Here is a 15,970-nt window from a genome sequence, read left to right as displayed (position 1 = left end):
TTGATTGTTTAAAGTGAGTGTGTGCTGTGAGTGAATTTTTTTTTATCCAGTGTAAACAGATTAACATGTGATATAGAACCAACACGTATCAACAATTCATTTTCAAAATGTGAATGTTAAAACCATAATACAGGCCCCTCATAGCACAAAGAAAAACATTTGCAGAGCGAGAGAAACAAAAATATATATATCTTTTCTGAGTGTTTCGAGGGGAGTAAAAAGCAGCTAGGGAGCTCAGCCAGCGGGCTCCAATTCCAGAGTCCAGGGGTTAGAGTGTCTGGTCGGACACACGCAGCTCCCACCCCTCTCACGGCAGCATCAGCAACAAGGGAAGAAAAAAAGGGAATTCATAACGGCGAGCAGCGACAATTCAGAGTTCATTATCCCACTTGTGTGTCACCAGCTTTTGAACAACGGACACATAAACTCTTTGCTTTTACATGTGTTCCACGGATGGGTGTCAGGAGGACTGGCCAGCAGCCCCGCCGAACCCCTGCCCGTCTATTCTCTACACTTTGGTGGCCAGAGACTGTACCTGTGACTTCTGAGTCTGGGCTTTGAGCGTGGAGGACATGGAGCTCATCTGGCCATGCATGGCCTTCTTCAGGTTCAGAAGGCACTGGGAGCGGAAGCGGAGGTCAAAGAAGGCATACAGGAACGGGTTGAGGCAGCTGTTGACGTAGGCCAGACAAGTGGCGTAGGGGTGGGCCAGCAGGAGGAAGCGCAGGAACCCACAGGAGTCAGGAGCCAGGTTGAGGTAGGAGAGAGCGTCCATGCTCTTCAACACGTGGAAGGGCGTCCAGCAGAAGGCAAACACCACCACCAGCGTGGTGATGATCTTCAGGAGCCTCTTCTTCTTCTGGTCCTCCTTGCGCAGGTTGTTGAAGTGACGGGTGACGGTGCAGCCGATGAACCAGTAGAAGATGGTCATGGCGAGGAAGGGCAGGAGGAAGCCCAGGGCGGAGGAGGACAGGCTGAGCCCTTATTCAAAATCAGAATAATCTTTAGTGAAACAGATGAGTGAAACGCTTTGTTCCAGTCTCCTCTGCCTAGCAGCAGCATCAATCAAGAATCAAGAAGAAGCAAGCGGTTTATTTGTCACATACATACCAGGGCATACAGTGAAATGCGGGTGGTCATGCCCGCATTGATTGTGCAAAATACAATAATAAAATAGGCATAGGCATCAATATGAAGTAGTACAAAAAATATATAAAAATATAAAAATAAATTGCATTAATTTATAATACAATAATCGCAATGTAGTAATCACAGTGTGGGTGTGGTGGGGAACAGAGATGGATCATTCATCAGTGATTCTCACTGTGTATTGTGGTATGTTATTTCAGACAGACAGACAGACAGACAGACAGACATACAGACAGACAGACAGACAGACAGACAGACAGACAGACAGACAGACAGACAGACAGACAGACAGACAGACAGACAGACAGACAGACAGACAGACAGACAGACAGACAGACAGACAGACAGACAGACAGACAGACAGACAGACAGACAGACAGACAGACAGACAGACAGACAGACAGACAGACAGACAGACAGACAGACAGACTGCCTTTAAGGCCAGATGTGGGATAAGATTAAATGTGAAGACTCTGGCGCATTCACCAGGCAAATCCTATGCAACTTTTAGCCTTCACACCACATGTGATCACAATACCATCACACAAGCGTATACATGTCATCATAATTATGTAATGCAGTTTCATATGTGATACAGTGAAATCACATTTGGTATCCTCATCCTGTAAATCACATGTGAAGTGTTCCAAAAACTAAGTAGAAATGCATGTGATAATGTGAAAAATATTTTATTTTATTCATACAATTTGTGTGGCTTTTCTGTGAGAGAGAGAGAGAGAGAGAGAGAGAGAGAGAGAGAGAGAGAGAGAGAGAGAGAGAGAGAGAGAGAGAGAGAGAGAGAGAGAGAGAGAGAGAGAGAGAGAGAGAGAGAGAGAGAGAGAGAGAGAGAGAGAGAGAGAGAGAGAGAGAGCATGCATGGGTGTTGGGAGGAGCCAGGGCTAAAATCTTGCCCGTCTCAACAGCAAGAAGATGCTGGTGCCCCGTCTCCACCTTGGAGACACAACTGCTACACAACAGACATAGCTGCCGTCTCCAAAAGCCATGTATATTGCAGGGCTCTGTTTAGGTGACTGGCATATTTCTATGTATACACACAATAACACATGGCCTTATAGGACGTTTTTCCATTAAGAGTGCATTGTTATTGAATATGGGAGTGTGATTATGCCATTTTTGAGGATTAGGATATTTTTTTTGTGTTTCCCGCCATGTCCGGATTGCATGGGTAATTATGGGGCCAAATTTCCGCTCACAGTGCTTGATTGGAAGTTTAGTGTGTGCTATGTCCTTCAGTCTCTGTGGGGCTACTATGTTTTCTTCCAATTTTCTCCAGGATACCAATGCCTGGGGATCAAACCATATTGTCAATGGTCTTAATGTGTAAGCCTTAAAATATTGGAAAAAATCTGGAACTGCCATGCCACCGTCTGCTTTATTTCTCTGTGCGGTGGATCTTTTTATGCGAGGTGGTTTGTTATTCCAAATAAATTTGTATGTGGAGGAGTGTAATCTTTTCCAGTAGCCCTCTGGAGGGGGTAACGGTAGCATTGAACTGATGAAGTTGATTCTTGGTAGTACATCCATCTTAACTATTGATACCCTTGCCTGTACTGAGTTTTTAAGTTTTGCCCACCTGTCCAGGTCGTCTTTGATTTTGTTCTGTATTTTTGTGTAATTGTGCTTCACCGTTTGTCTTATGGTGGGAAATATTTCCACACCCAAGCATCTAAAATGTTTTACCATGGGTATCTCACCTGGGAGGGTTGTGTCTTTTTTTGCATGGGTGTTAAGTGGAAGGAAAGCCGACTTCGGCCAATTTATTTTAAATCCCGATAAATCACCAAAGTTCTCTATCAGCTTGAGTAGATGAGGCAATGTGGTGTTGGGGCTTTGCATGAACAATATTACGTCGTCCGCATATAAACAAATTTTATGTTGTGTGCCCTTGATTACGATTGGTTCTATGGATTGGGATTGTCTTATATATTGTGCTAAAGGCTCTAATGATAGATCGAATAGTCCGGGACTAAGAGGGCAACCCTGTCTGGCTGAGCGTGATACCGGAAAGATTTTGGAGATGAATGTACCTGTTGTAATCATGGCCGATGGGTCTTTGTATAATACTTTAATCATATCAATGAATCCTTTTCCTAACCCCATCCTTTCTAATACTGCCCATAGAAACGACCATTCCAGCCTGTCAAAGGCTTTCATAGCATCCAGGGACAGCATCGCCTTAGGTATGGTGTCTTCTTTGTCTGCATCTAGTACGTGCAGTATTCGTCTTATGTTATCATTGATCAGGCGACCTCTTATGAAGCCAGTTTGGTCCGGATGAACTAAAGACGTCATATGCTTTTGTAATCTGATGGCTAAAACCTTAGAGTACAGTTTGACATCGGTTCCGAGGAGGCTTAAGGGTCTGTAACTACCGCACTCGGTGGGGTCTTTGTCTTTTTTGAGAAGGACTGAAATGAGTGCAATATTGTCGTGTTTATGGAAGCTCCCCTCCTTGACTGAGTATAAGATCATATTTAGTAATAAGGGTCCAATTATGTCCCAACAAGAAAGGTACATTTCTGATGGGATACCGTCTCTTCCAGGAGCCTTACCATTTTTCATTTAGGATATGGCCTTCTTGAGTTCCTCTAGTGTGATCGGTGCTTCTAACTGTTTAGCGTCATCCTCAGAGAGTTTAGGGAGAATAATTTGATTAAGATATGTGTCCATTTTGTTTTGATCAAAGGTCGTTTCTGATTTATATAAGTCGGAGTAGAATTATTTGAATGTATCGTTTATTATTATTATTATTACAAGTACTTGTTGTTTTCTAATGGCAGTTATATCTGCAAATTTTGCATTAATTCTTAATCGCATGGCTAATAGGTGACTAGGTTTAGAACCTTGGGAGTACTGCTGTTGTCTTGTGCTGCATATTTGCATTTCCGATTGTTGTCTGTATATGGCATTGATCTCTGTTTTTAGTAAGTTAACTTGATTTTCTAGTCTAGTTGAGTTGTTGTATTTTAAAGAATTAAATAACGTTGAGTAAAGCGTTTCCAGTTCAGACAGTTTTGTGCATTGATTCTTGCGCATTATGGAGGAAAATCTATCAGTGAAATCCTTGATCATACCCTTTACCGACATCCATATTATTCTGGGGTCTTGCACCGCGTTTGCATTCTCCCGTAGGAATACTGTGAGAGCTTCTTTGAGTTGTGTAATGAATTCCTTGTTGTTAAGCAGCATCGAATTAAAACGCCATCTTGGGGCCCGGGAAGATAGTATACCAAATGTTGCTTTTAGGAGTAAATAACAGTGATCTGATAGTGCATTGGGTATCATTTCCACTTCATATTTATCAAATAATCTCGGGGATGCAAAGACATAATCAATTCTGGATAATGTGTTATGTCTCGCCGATCGACAAGAGTACTTTCGGGTTGTGGGATTAAGTGAACGCCATAAATCATTTACCCCTGTAGTCTTTGACCAATCCTTTAGTGCTTTAGATGAATGTTTTTGTTCGCTGGAAAAGGCGAGGTAAGATTTGTCCATCCTTGGATTCCAAATGGCATTAAAATCCGCACCTATTATAAATGAGTACTCGGGATGGTTTAACATTTCATCGGTTAGTGAAGTGAAGAAACCCTCTTCGTACAAATTTGGGGCATATACCGCTGCCAACGCTATTTTCCTGTTATTGTGTACAATCCTAGCTATAGTTATACGCCCCTCCGCATCCGACCATACCCCCTTTAATTCGATATTTAACTTACGTCTGACGACTATGGCTACACCTCGAGTTCTCGTACAAAAAGAAGAGTGACTAATATTATGGTATGTGTTATCCGCTAACGTATCTATGTCTTCCTCTAAAATGTGCGTTTCGCTTAGTAGAGCCACGTCCACATGTTCTTTTTTCATCAGTGTGAGCACGCTTTTGCGTTTGTGTTGTTTGTTTATCCCACCAGTGTTCCATATCATTATATTCAAACTAGCCATAATCTATGCATGTTTTTGTGTGGTTTTTGGTAATGCTTCTGGAGTGCGAAGCTACAATAGATGTACATCCAATTATTGAGGTCCCGTTGAGAGCCGAGCTTAAAAACATATATATATATATATACAAATAAAAATCCCCTATTTTCCCCTCACCCAGAGAGTCGTACAGTCCTGTGTTCCAAAAACACATCCTCTGCGTATGACTCTCTCCCTTAGGCCACCGGATTGCCCAAACTGAGCTTTGTAATCCTAATCTTCCTATGCTAATTGCCATAGGATCTAACATTTTCATTCTAATACAATAGAATGTCGCTTTTGGTCTTGCGCCTTCCCTTACTGTGATGAAATATTATGAAAAATGAAAAAAAAAAAAAAAAAAAAAACTTTCATCGATATATTCATTTGAACCCTCTACTAACTTATGTAGGAAACATCAGAAAAAAGGAAAAAATTTTAGAGAAACATTAACACCTTAATATGAAGAACAATGGGAAAGAACAATGTAAGATAAAAGAGAGAGAAAAAAAAAAGATAAAAATAAGGAGTGAGAGATAGAATAATACTCAACGTGGAGAAGCCACTAGAACAGAATTGAGTAATTAGATAAAAGAGAAAAACAGAGCCTTTTAGAGCTACAATGTGCCAATCTCTACATCAGTGGAGTGATTACTTAAATTGTTAGAATAACCTTGTTGTGCTCATACGTTTAGGTGTGGTTGATTTATTTTTAAAGTTTTATTAAGGCCTGATTACACTTCAGTCAATTGATCATATGCTATGTTTATACACACCGGATGTTAATGTTAGAGTTGCAAGCCTTCGTTGTTATGGTGCATTATCTTCTAGAAGGTTGTAGAATACACTAGTATATACTAACAGACTGTTGTTATGTTCCAGAATGATCTTCCTACCCAGGGTTCATGACTAATAGTATTTTCGGGAGATTTCTAAGTGACCCAGAGCAGTCGAGCGATAAGCCCAGAATCTTCCAGATTGTTCTTATTGTCAATGATATGTTCTTGTCTCCACGGAGACCAGAGGTCTGAAAATATAATGCATTACGAATCGTATTATACACAATATGCTTTGGTGTAGACGGCCTGCATATCATCTGCTACTTTTGATGAGCACAGATAAAGTCATTCTAATACTGATATACACAGAGAAAGAGAGAGATGAGAAGGCTTATCTGTTTTCAGACAGTGTTTCGTTCTGCCTTGGGGGTTCTGCTCCATGTCGATTCCAGTATTCCTCAGCTTCTTTAGGCGTGTGTAATCCAATCCTATGGCTGTCCCAGCCCACGATCGATAACAGCGCCGGGTATGCTAGCCTTGGTCTGAGGCCAGACATGAACAATTTCTGCATCACCTCCTTGTAGGGTAGACGTCGAACGATGGCCTCTTTGCTTAGATCCTCATAGATAAATATTGAGTGTTCACCATGTTTCAGCTTCCCCCGTTGGATGCAAGCAATTTTGATGATGTCATCTCTTATTGCCGTCTTCCGCAGAGTAACAATGATGACTCTTGGCCCGTTGCTTCTTTGCTCCCGAGTACCGATTCTGTAAGCTTGGTCCACTGTCGGCACTGTGTTTAGAAAGTTGTTACCCAAAATCACTGATAGCACTGTTGGAAAGTTGTCGTCTGCGCAATTGACTGCTTCATCAAGTCCTACAATGCAGATGTTATTTCGCCTGTGGTAGCGTTGGGTTTCGAGTAGCCTCTCCATCGCTTCATCTTTAACATCTTGTATTTTCCTCCGGCATGCCTCTTCCACCCTTTTTATCTCTTTTGTTACCTCTGTCATGCCAATGCTGATGGTGTTCTCGTTCACTTTGACTGCCCGTGTAATATCTGTCACCGTATTCTCCACTGTCGTGATTCGCTCGGACTGTACAGCGACCGCTCTCATAACCTCTTCGAGTTTAGCATCGACGTGTGCTTTGAATTCATCTTTGAGTTCCTCGATGTGTAATTTGAAAGCGACCATCTGTTCTTTCATCAGGATAGTCAGTGAGTTGAAGTCGGGTGGTGTAATTGTACTGCTTGTGTCAGTTGGTGGTATGGGTGCAGTGAGGGTACCGATGGATTTGTTTGCTATTATCTTCTCAAAATCAACTGCTTTATCTCTCACGGAGCTTGTTCCTGTCGTTCCTGTTATGTTGACAACTATTGTCTCCCTGTCGGGGCCAATAGTCAAATGTTTTCTTGCACCAAGGTCAAGGAACCAGCAGGTTAGTCAGTGATAAAAATAAACATGTGGATGTTAGCTAGCTAACGTTACCATGCAATGCATCATCTCCCCTGTCAAAAGCCCAATGTTAAATCTGCCAAGAAACAAATAAATAATTTAACCCCTGTGTCTGAAAACTAAAGTGTTATACTCTTACCACATTAGGGGACTAAATTGAAAAACGCCATAAAAAGATTATATGTTGAAATAATTTCCCACTTTCTTTTCCATAAATATTTTATTCAACTTCAGATTAAAATGAAATACTCCCACTTTTCTGAAAGTTGTTAAATCTGACATTACAAAAAACAATGTGGTGGTTATGATCGGGGCTGAAGTTGAATAAACAATTATGAAAGAGAAAGTCTAAAAAAAATTCAAGATAATTCAAAGATTACACACCTTTGCCACATGGCTACAAACATAATCACTGCAAAGTTATCAAAGAAATAAGAATCTGATCAGACACAAGGGTTAAGTTGTTGTTCACTTTCTAATTTCCTCAAAAACATCTAGTCTAGTTAATGTGATCAATATTATTTGACAATTGATGCTTTTTGTTGGAAATTTCTGTCAGTGAGTTATAGTTAAAATGATTGAGACAACGCAATCTTCTGTCTTCGTTGTGCATGCATGCGTGTGCTCACCACACGCGATACATGTGTCACTATTCTGGCAGTGGCTACTGTTATTATAGTATTGTAATGAAAGGTCTGTTATTTAATGTTTGTGTAAAGTGTTACGGTTGCAGTGCAGGTAAGCAATTGTGAGTCCAGTAGAGGAGGAAATAATACGAGTCGGAGAATGATTGCTCTTTCTTAGTGGTGCCTTTTTAATGTAAGAACACAGAGCACAGGGAATCCAGAGAAAGACGCCGGGCGTCAACTTATGAGCAAGGTAGATACATGAGAAATAATCAAGAGCGAGAAGGTCAGCAGTATCTCCAGCTCCTTCCACACGAAACACGGTCTGAAGCCTCGACAGGGATAGAGAGGACAACAAGTGAATATATAGTCAAACACCAACATTCCAATGCGTCAATTAGTGACAGGGTAATTGACAGCAAAGTGACAGCAAAGTGACAGCGACCAGTGGTGACAGAACAGGGAGTGACACATCAGGAATGGGGCGTGGCCAACAGTGAGTGCAGATACCAACCACCAGGGGAAATAACTCCAGAATGACAGTTGGGTTCCTAAGACAGAACCCCGAACGTTACAGTAAAGGGCTATTTTAACTGTTGATGGGTAGTGCATCAGTAAAGTGAATATGGTATTGTGCTCTTGCTCTGTTTGAATAGGTGAAGAGAGTGGTTAACTGTATTATAATAGTAAATAGAAAAATATGTTGTGCTCTTGCTTTTTTCCTTTTGAAGGTGGAGAGAGTAGCATTGCTAGTGCCACAACAGTTTTATTTGAGTTTCATAACAGTACATTGTACTAAGCAATTGTTGGCTCATTAGTTTGTGATTCACATGCACTAAAATTCACCAGAATGCAGGAAATTAAGTCTTTGTAACTAAAATATTCCTGGTGGGGGACCCCCCGCTTAAAAAGTGGCCTGACTGGGGCTATATTTCGCGCTATATCTCCCGGTATGAATTATTTCCCCAGTCCGGCCCTGGTAGTCAGTGTGTAGTGTGATGTGTGCCAGGTGCCAGTGTATGGCAGCCATTGAGCCTGCATAGCCCAAGGTTGGGTGCTACCAGTGGTGGTGAAGGAGGCAATTTCCACCCTACATTGTGGGGAGTGCTTTGAGTGTCTAGAAAAGCGCTATATAAATGTAATGAATTATTATCATTATTACCACTGTATTGTCTGACTCTCACCTAAACTGCACGGACTACAACATATAATGTATAACATTCACTTTAGACACTTTTTCACTACACCATATTTTATCTATTTATTACTAAAAGATTTGCACTACCTCTCTACCTCATTTTAGCATTGTCTGCATTTTGTATAGTGTTTGGTCTTAATTATTGTACTTTTATTTTACTATAAGATAAGATAAGATAAGATATTCCTTTATTGATCCCCTTGGGGAAATTCAGGCATCATAGCAGCATGGGGGGGAGGGGGGGAGGGGTACAGGTAGTAAAACAACACAGTATACAGGTAGTAAAAGACAACACAGGCAGTGTAAACAATTTGATCAATATGGTCAATATATGAAGCACAAGAGCGCTTTGAGAGGTTTATTTTGTTAGGGTAGCGTTTAACTGGAGCCCAAGACCAGAACACAAGAGACACCGGTATCAAATCCGGCTGTCAGCGTTGCCTCCGGCTTGGGCCGGCCGCCATACTGACTCAATTGGCAGAGTTAGCGGGAGGGGAGTCGATGGGTGGTAGTCTGGTCGTTGTGGACAGCGACTCCTACAGGTCGGTCAGGGCGCCTGCACAGCAAAGACAGGAAAATGGCGGGGGCAGTGTGAGCCTCCCACACGTTACTCCTCGCCAATGAGAGTCCGCGCTGGCAAGTCAAGTAATTTATTTATAGAGCACATTTAAAAGCTCGAGAGCCAACCAAAGTGCTGTACAGTACAGTCAAAGCATAAAATCAATGTCCTATAAAATACACAAATACAAAAAGGCACAACAGGACAGGACAGTACATTAAAAAAAAATAGGACAAGCGGATAGGGGAGCACAAAGTACAGTATAGCACACCAGGGACAGAGGAGCACAAGAAGAGATACAAGAGGGAGGGGGCAGGATAAAATTGCATGGGAGTGTGTGGGTTAGGGTGTGGGAGAATCAGGATTAATCGAAGGCTAGGGAATAAAAGTGGGTTTTTAAACGGGCCTTAAATGTCTCCAGCGTAGGGGCAGATCGAATCTCCAGGGGAAGCTGGTTCCATAGTTTGGGGGCTACGGCCTTAAAGGAGCGATCGCCTCTCTTTTTTAGTCTGGTGCGGGGGGGGGGGGGGGGGGGGGGGGACCAGCCGAGCCTGGTTGGAGGATCTTAGTGACCTGGGTGCTGCGTAGGGGGTGATGAGCTCGGTGATGTATAGGGGTGCTGCACCCGTTAGTGCCTTGAAGGTGAGGAGGAGGATTTTGAAATCTATTCTAAGTGGGACTGGGAGCCAGTGTAGGGAGGCTAGGACTGGTGTGATGTGCTCTCTCTTTCTGGTGCCGGTAAGGAACCTAGCTGCAGAGTGCTGGACCATTTTGAGGCGGGACATGGCTGCCTGACTGATGCTGGTGTAGAGGGCATTGCAGTAGTCAAGGCGTGATGTGATGAATGCATTGACTACTGTTTCCAGGTCGACGGGTGAAAGGATTGGTTTTATTTGACTGATGTTGCGGAGTTGGAAGAAGCATGACTTGACTACGGCATTTACCTGCCAGTCGAATTTGAGCTCTGGGTCAAAGATTACACCCAGGCTCTTGACGTGGGATTTGAGGTGGGTGGAGAGTTGTCTTAGGCTGTTGGAGTGTTTTGGTGGAAGAGGGGGGGCCAAACAAAATGATCTCTGTTTTATTTTCATTTGGCTGTAAGAAGTTGAGGGCCATCCAGCTTTTTATGTCCCTAAGACAGTTTTTAAGAGAGTCTAGGTTAGCTGTGTCAGAGGGGTTGAGGGGAAGGTAGATTCGGGAGTCATCGGCATAAAAGTGATATGAAATGTTGTGTTTCTGGATGATTTCAGGTGAAAAGAAGTGACAGGCTGCCTCCACATGTATCGGAGGGGACATGTGATGGGCTTCTATCCTCCCTATGACCGACCAGTGGGGGGCACATGCAAGCAACAATCAAGACAGGGGAGGGGAGAATTGGCACGAGAGGTAAATTGGGATGGGAGAAAACTAGAAAAAGGAGGAGAAAAAGTGGATAAAAAAAAAGAAACACAGGAACGTCCTGGCGGGTGGTGTCTCGTGAGACAGCGTAGGCCGGCGGCAGGTGATCCTGGGTAGATGTAGCAACACTCGGACAGTGAGTGGCAGGAACCGCAGGGCTCATATCAGAGCTGGTGATGACCTGACGAGTCTCAGGTGTGCAGATAGGACTTGGGTGACAGTGTGTGAAAACAGCGACAGGAAGCTGCCCATATAAGGGCGTGGAAGCAGGGGGAGAGAGAGAGGCTCTGGCCGTGATTGTAACATATTTGCACAATAAGAGAACACACTGTCAGTGGTGGAAAGTAACTAAGTATTTTTACTCAAGTACTGTACTTAAGTAAAATGTCTAGCTACCTGTACTTTACGTGAGCATTTTCATTTTAGGGAACTTTGTACTTTTTACTCCATTACATTTCAAAGGAAATATTGTACTTTTTACTCCACTATATTTATCTGAACCGATCAGTTACTAGTTACTTTGAAGAAAAGGATTTTGCGTAGAAAACATAGCAGAAATGTATGAAGATTATATACTAAGCCTGATAACTTCAAGAGCACGTGATCAGAGCAGCATAACTGGACCACATACCACTTTAACATAGCCTTTTGATCAGAGCGGCATAACTGGACCACATACCACTTTAACATAACCTTTAATCAGAGCAGCATAAGTAAGGGATAATGTATGCCTACGAGGTCATTGTCGCAAAATAATTGACCGACACGGAGTTTAAAATACCGAGGCGCCGCGCCGAGGTGTTTTAAACGTAGTGAAGGTCAATTATTTTGCGACAATGACCGAGTAGGCTATACATTATCCCGCTTATTACATGGCTAACTTACTAACAATATACCTAATTCATTTGACAAATCGCAGTTGTTCTGTGGCTCTGTCAGCCCAAATAAAGTGATTATTATTATCGCGGGCAGCCTCTGTGTTCTGGCTCCGCTCGTCGCTCCGCCCCCTGTCATCGCCGGCACGGCAGTGTCTAATTGCACTGAAACAGTGTGTCAGTGGGCTTGATTGCGAACAGCTGCGCTCTGCGGTCATTATTGAAAAATCTGCGGTCATTATTGAAAAATAATGACCGCAGTCGGGGGGCTATTGACCAATCACAAGCAAGCATTTCGGCGAATGTGAAAACGCCATGTAATAACGAAGGTTATTCTATAACCCTAGTTATATGAGTAATAGTGAGCGCTTTCCTCATTGGAACTGTCCCTTTAATCATATACTATCATGAAAACGTTCACCCACGTGTACGCCCCCATCTACCTGACCACTCCTACATCCGCTCCTATATAAGCTGCTGGTATAGGCTAGTAATGTTGATTTTCAGTCATCTATGACATTATATCTAGGCAAAAAATTTCATATATGTGATATGTCATATATTATACGTCTATACCAGCACCTGCTAGACTAGAATAGGCTGTCATTAGCCTACTATGTAGTTGTAGCCTAAGCTACTGATTATAAATGCACAACACTGTGCAATATTACACTTACTGTAGACTTCTGTATATTTGTACTGTATTCCTTTTACTGTATATTTAATTCTATCTTATCATTCTCACAACACAACACCCCCTCTGTGGCCAATCTGCGCATGTGCATGGGGAATCGATGCTTAAAAACGGTCTTTTTCGCTGCCAATTTAGTTCTGATCGATTAGGAATTTCTCGCGCTGTGTTCAGGAGAGTCAGGCGCATACAAGTCTATTCGATCATGTCTCTAGCACCCCCACAGCCGTATCTGCAATCACTTAATGTCAAGGCTCTCATCCACATTCATTAATTTGCCCCCGCCGCAATCTCCTCCCCGATTTCAATGTAACGCGGAAGTGTAGTGGTCTATGATGTCATAATTAAACATTCTAGAACATTTGTGATGTCACAGTATGATGTCATAATAGAACATTCTAGAACATTTGCGATGTCACAGTATGATGTCATAATCAAACATTCTAGACTATTTGTGATGTCACAGTATGATGTCATAATAGAACATTCTAGAACATTTGTGATGCCACAGTATGATGTCATAATAGCACATTCGTGTTCTATATATATATTCAACAATTATCTCATAAGATCTCATTGTGCATCTTGAAACAGTACTGAACAACACTGAACAGATAGACTAAACAACATAGATTGAAGCCTCCATTTCTCAACCAAAGGTGCCGTGCCTACCGTTTTGCTGTGGAAAGGTGAGTGTCCACAACGGCTAGCTAGCTGTTCTACTTGAATACTGAATGTTAATATTGAATCAGACAATATTGAATACTGAATGTTAATATCAGACCATATTGAATGCTGAATGTTAATTCAGGTTGACAGTTGACATCATTTGACAGTTGACAGGGGGCTGGAAAGTTGATTTAATAAAATAAAAAAGACTCATTTAATCAGATGAATCACTTTATTCAAATTGAGGATTTAGTTTGAGGATAGAAAAAATTTTTTTTTATTAAAAATGAAGGTTCGAACGTCCGTTCGAAGAACCCTGACGAAGTTTGAATCCCAAAAACAGGCTTCGGGGACAGCCTTACCAAACATATTATTTATATTACCGTAAATCCTCAAATATAGGACGGGTCTTCTATTTACCTCAGCTGCAACTAGAGCACCAGGCCTTTATTAGAGAGAGGCTTATATAAGAATAAAATAAAAATGACACTCATATATAAATAGCGAACGTTAACGTTTGCAAACGAAGTCAACATCATCCAGCTGACACCACAGATCTAGATATGACAACGTTAGCTAGCGCTAAAGCTAACACCAACCAGAGGGAAACGTTAATGTACGGTATAGTCAGTGTAGCGAGATGCAGCACTTGATTTGCATTGGCAAGAGTTTATCTCATTCTATATCACGGCAGGAAAAATAAAAATAAAAACTTTTTTTGCAACCTTCAGTTCAGTTCAGTTATTTTTTATTTCAGGCTTTGGACACATAACAACGGCCATTCCATAAATCACCAAACTTTTACCAGCTGCTATTGCAGCATTGTCCAATTGTCCGAAAAGGGCTAGGGAGAAGTCTTACGTTTCAGTTTTTTAATGTTTTTTTATTTACATACATAGTAGATACATAATATAGTACACATTTCAGTGCACACATATAGTACACATTACAGTACACATTACAGTATAGTATACCTGTAGTATATAATAGTATATATAATAGTATATAGTACATAATAGTGTATACAGCACATATATAATGTGATGTGAGATATATAGTACATGATATATACAATACAATATAGTACCATAATATAATAGTACATACTGCAAATATAGTTCAATATAATATACAAATGAATTATAATATGATTATATAATGTGATATGATATAGCGCACAATACAGTATCATACGTATTTATTATTATTATATATTTTTTAATATGCCATATTTTTTTAATATGCCATATGCCATTTTAATATGACCTTATATTGGAGACCGGCCTTTATTTGTCTGCGTGCATCAAACCCTCTGCCATTATAAGAGGCCCGTCCTTTAATCGAGTACCCTCCACTATTAGAGGATTTACGGTATTCAAATGGAACTCAAACATGTTCCGTTGTGATGTCACAGTATGACGTCATAATAGTACATTCTAGAACATTTGTGATGTCACAGTATGATGTCATAATATAACATTCTAGAGCATTTGTGATGTCACAGTATGATGTCATAATAGAACATTTTGTGATGTCACAGTATGATGTCATAATCAAACATTCTAGAACATTTGTGATGGCACAGTATGATGTCATAATAGAACATTCTAGAACATTTGTGATGTCACAGTATGATGTCATAATCAAACATTCTAGAACATTTGTGATGTCACAGTATGCTGTCAAAATTCTATGACAGTGAGGTTAGTGAATCTTTTTGCAGTGTCTCTTTATGCTGTTGCACTTTTTAGACGGTCCCTGGCTGCGCACTTGCCTCACAGCCGACTCCACATAGAGATCAATATTATTAAATGTACAGCTCCGAGGACGCCTCGTTTAGGTGAAAATAAGGTTGTAGCTCATTGTCTACCTTACTACCATAGGAAAGAGGTGTCCTTTGTGTTTTAAAAAATGTCGCTTAAAAATTATTGACCGTGGAAATTCGAATCTTGCCAACAAACGTGCCAACAACACTGTTTTTTTCACTGGTAGTTTGTGGAAATGAACCAACTTTCCTCTCTCTTTCACACGGTAAAATTTGTTTGAACAGCCAGGAGCAATACAAAAAGAACCACTGCGGTCCCGTTGTTTGGTAGGCAACGTTGCATTTACTGACTGACCTTCAAGACACTCCATGTTTACTAGGCAGCTAATAACCAGCAGTGTAAACCAGGAGCCAGACCAAACCAACACCGTGACGTCAGCAAAAAAATTGCGGCACACATGTTCATAAATGCTACATAAATGGACATAACAAGTCGTTTTTTCTTAGAAACGCGTTATTTTTATAATGTGATTTTTTTCTGTAGTTTATCTAAATACTAATTTGATGCTATGACTGTTTATATCACTATGCTTCATCTCCCCTTTAACAGCGCGTGTGACTGTGTACTGTTTAACAGCGGCGCGTGCGACTGTACTGTTTAACAAGCGACTGTACTGTTCAATTTTTACTGTTTAACCCTTTCTTTGCCACACGACAGTGTGTGTACCGGTATTGTATGTCATTTTGATTGTCAAATAAATTCAATCAATCAATTCAACCGACGGCGATGCTCCATCATTAGCATCATTAGCTCCGCATCGCCG

General features: G+C 41.3%; 1 protein-coding gene across 1 annotated transcript; it reads right to left on the bottom strand.

The window, feature by feature from the left end:
- Positions 1 to 272: 272 nt before the first annotated feature.
- LOC311229462 (apelin receptor A-like) lies at positions 273 to 15,889 on the bottom strand (the record flags this gene model as incomplete). The annotated part of the gene is made up of 2 exons (XM_084315543.1): positions 273 to 981; positions 15,874 to 15,889. The coding sequence occupies 2 exons, from the start codon at positions 15,887 to 15,889 to the stop codon at positions 509 to 511; spliced, it is 489 nt and encodes a 162-aa protein (XP_084171669.1). The 3' UTR covers positions 273 to 508.
- Positions 15,890 to 15,970: the final 81 nt, after the last annotated feature.

The sequence above is a fragment of the Notolepis coatsorum genome (genome assembly GCF_963971535.1).
Source record: "Notolepis coatsorum genome assembly, chromosome: 6".
Lineage (NCBI taxonomy): Eukaryota > Metazoa > Chordata > Actinopteri > Aulopiformes > Paralepididae > Notolepis > Notolepis coatsorum.
Note: the sequence above shows the minus strand (reverse complement) of the source record. Positions and strands in the feature narration are given on the sequence as shown.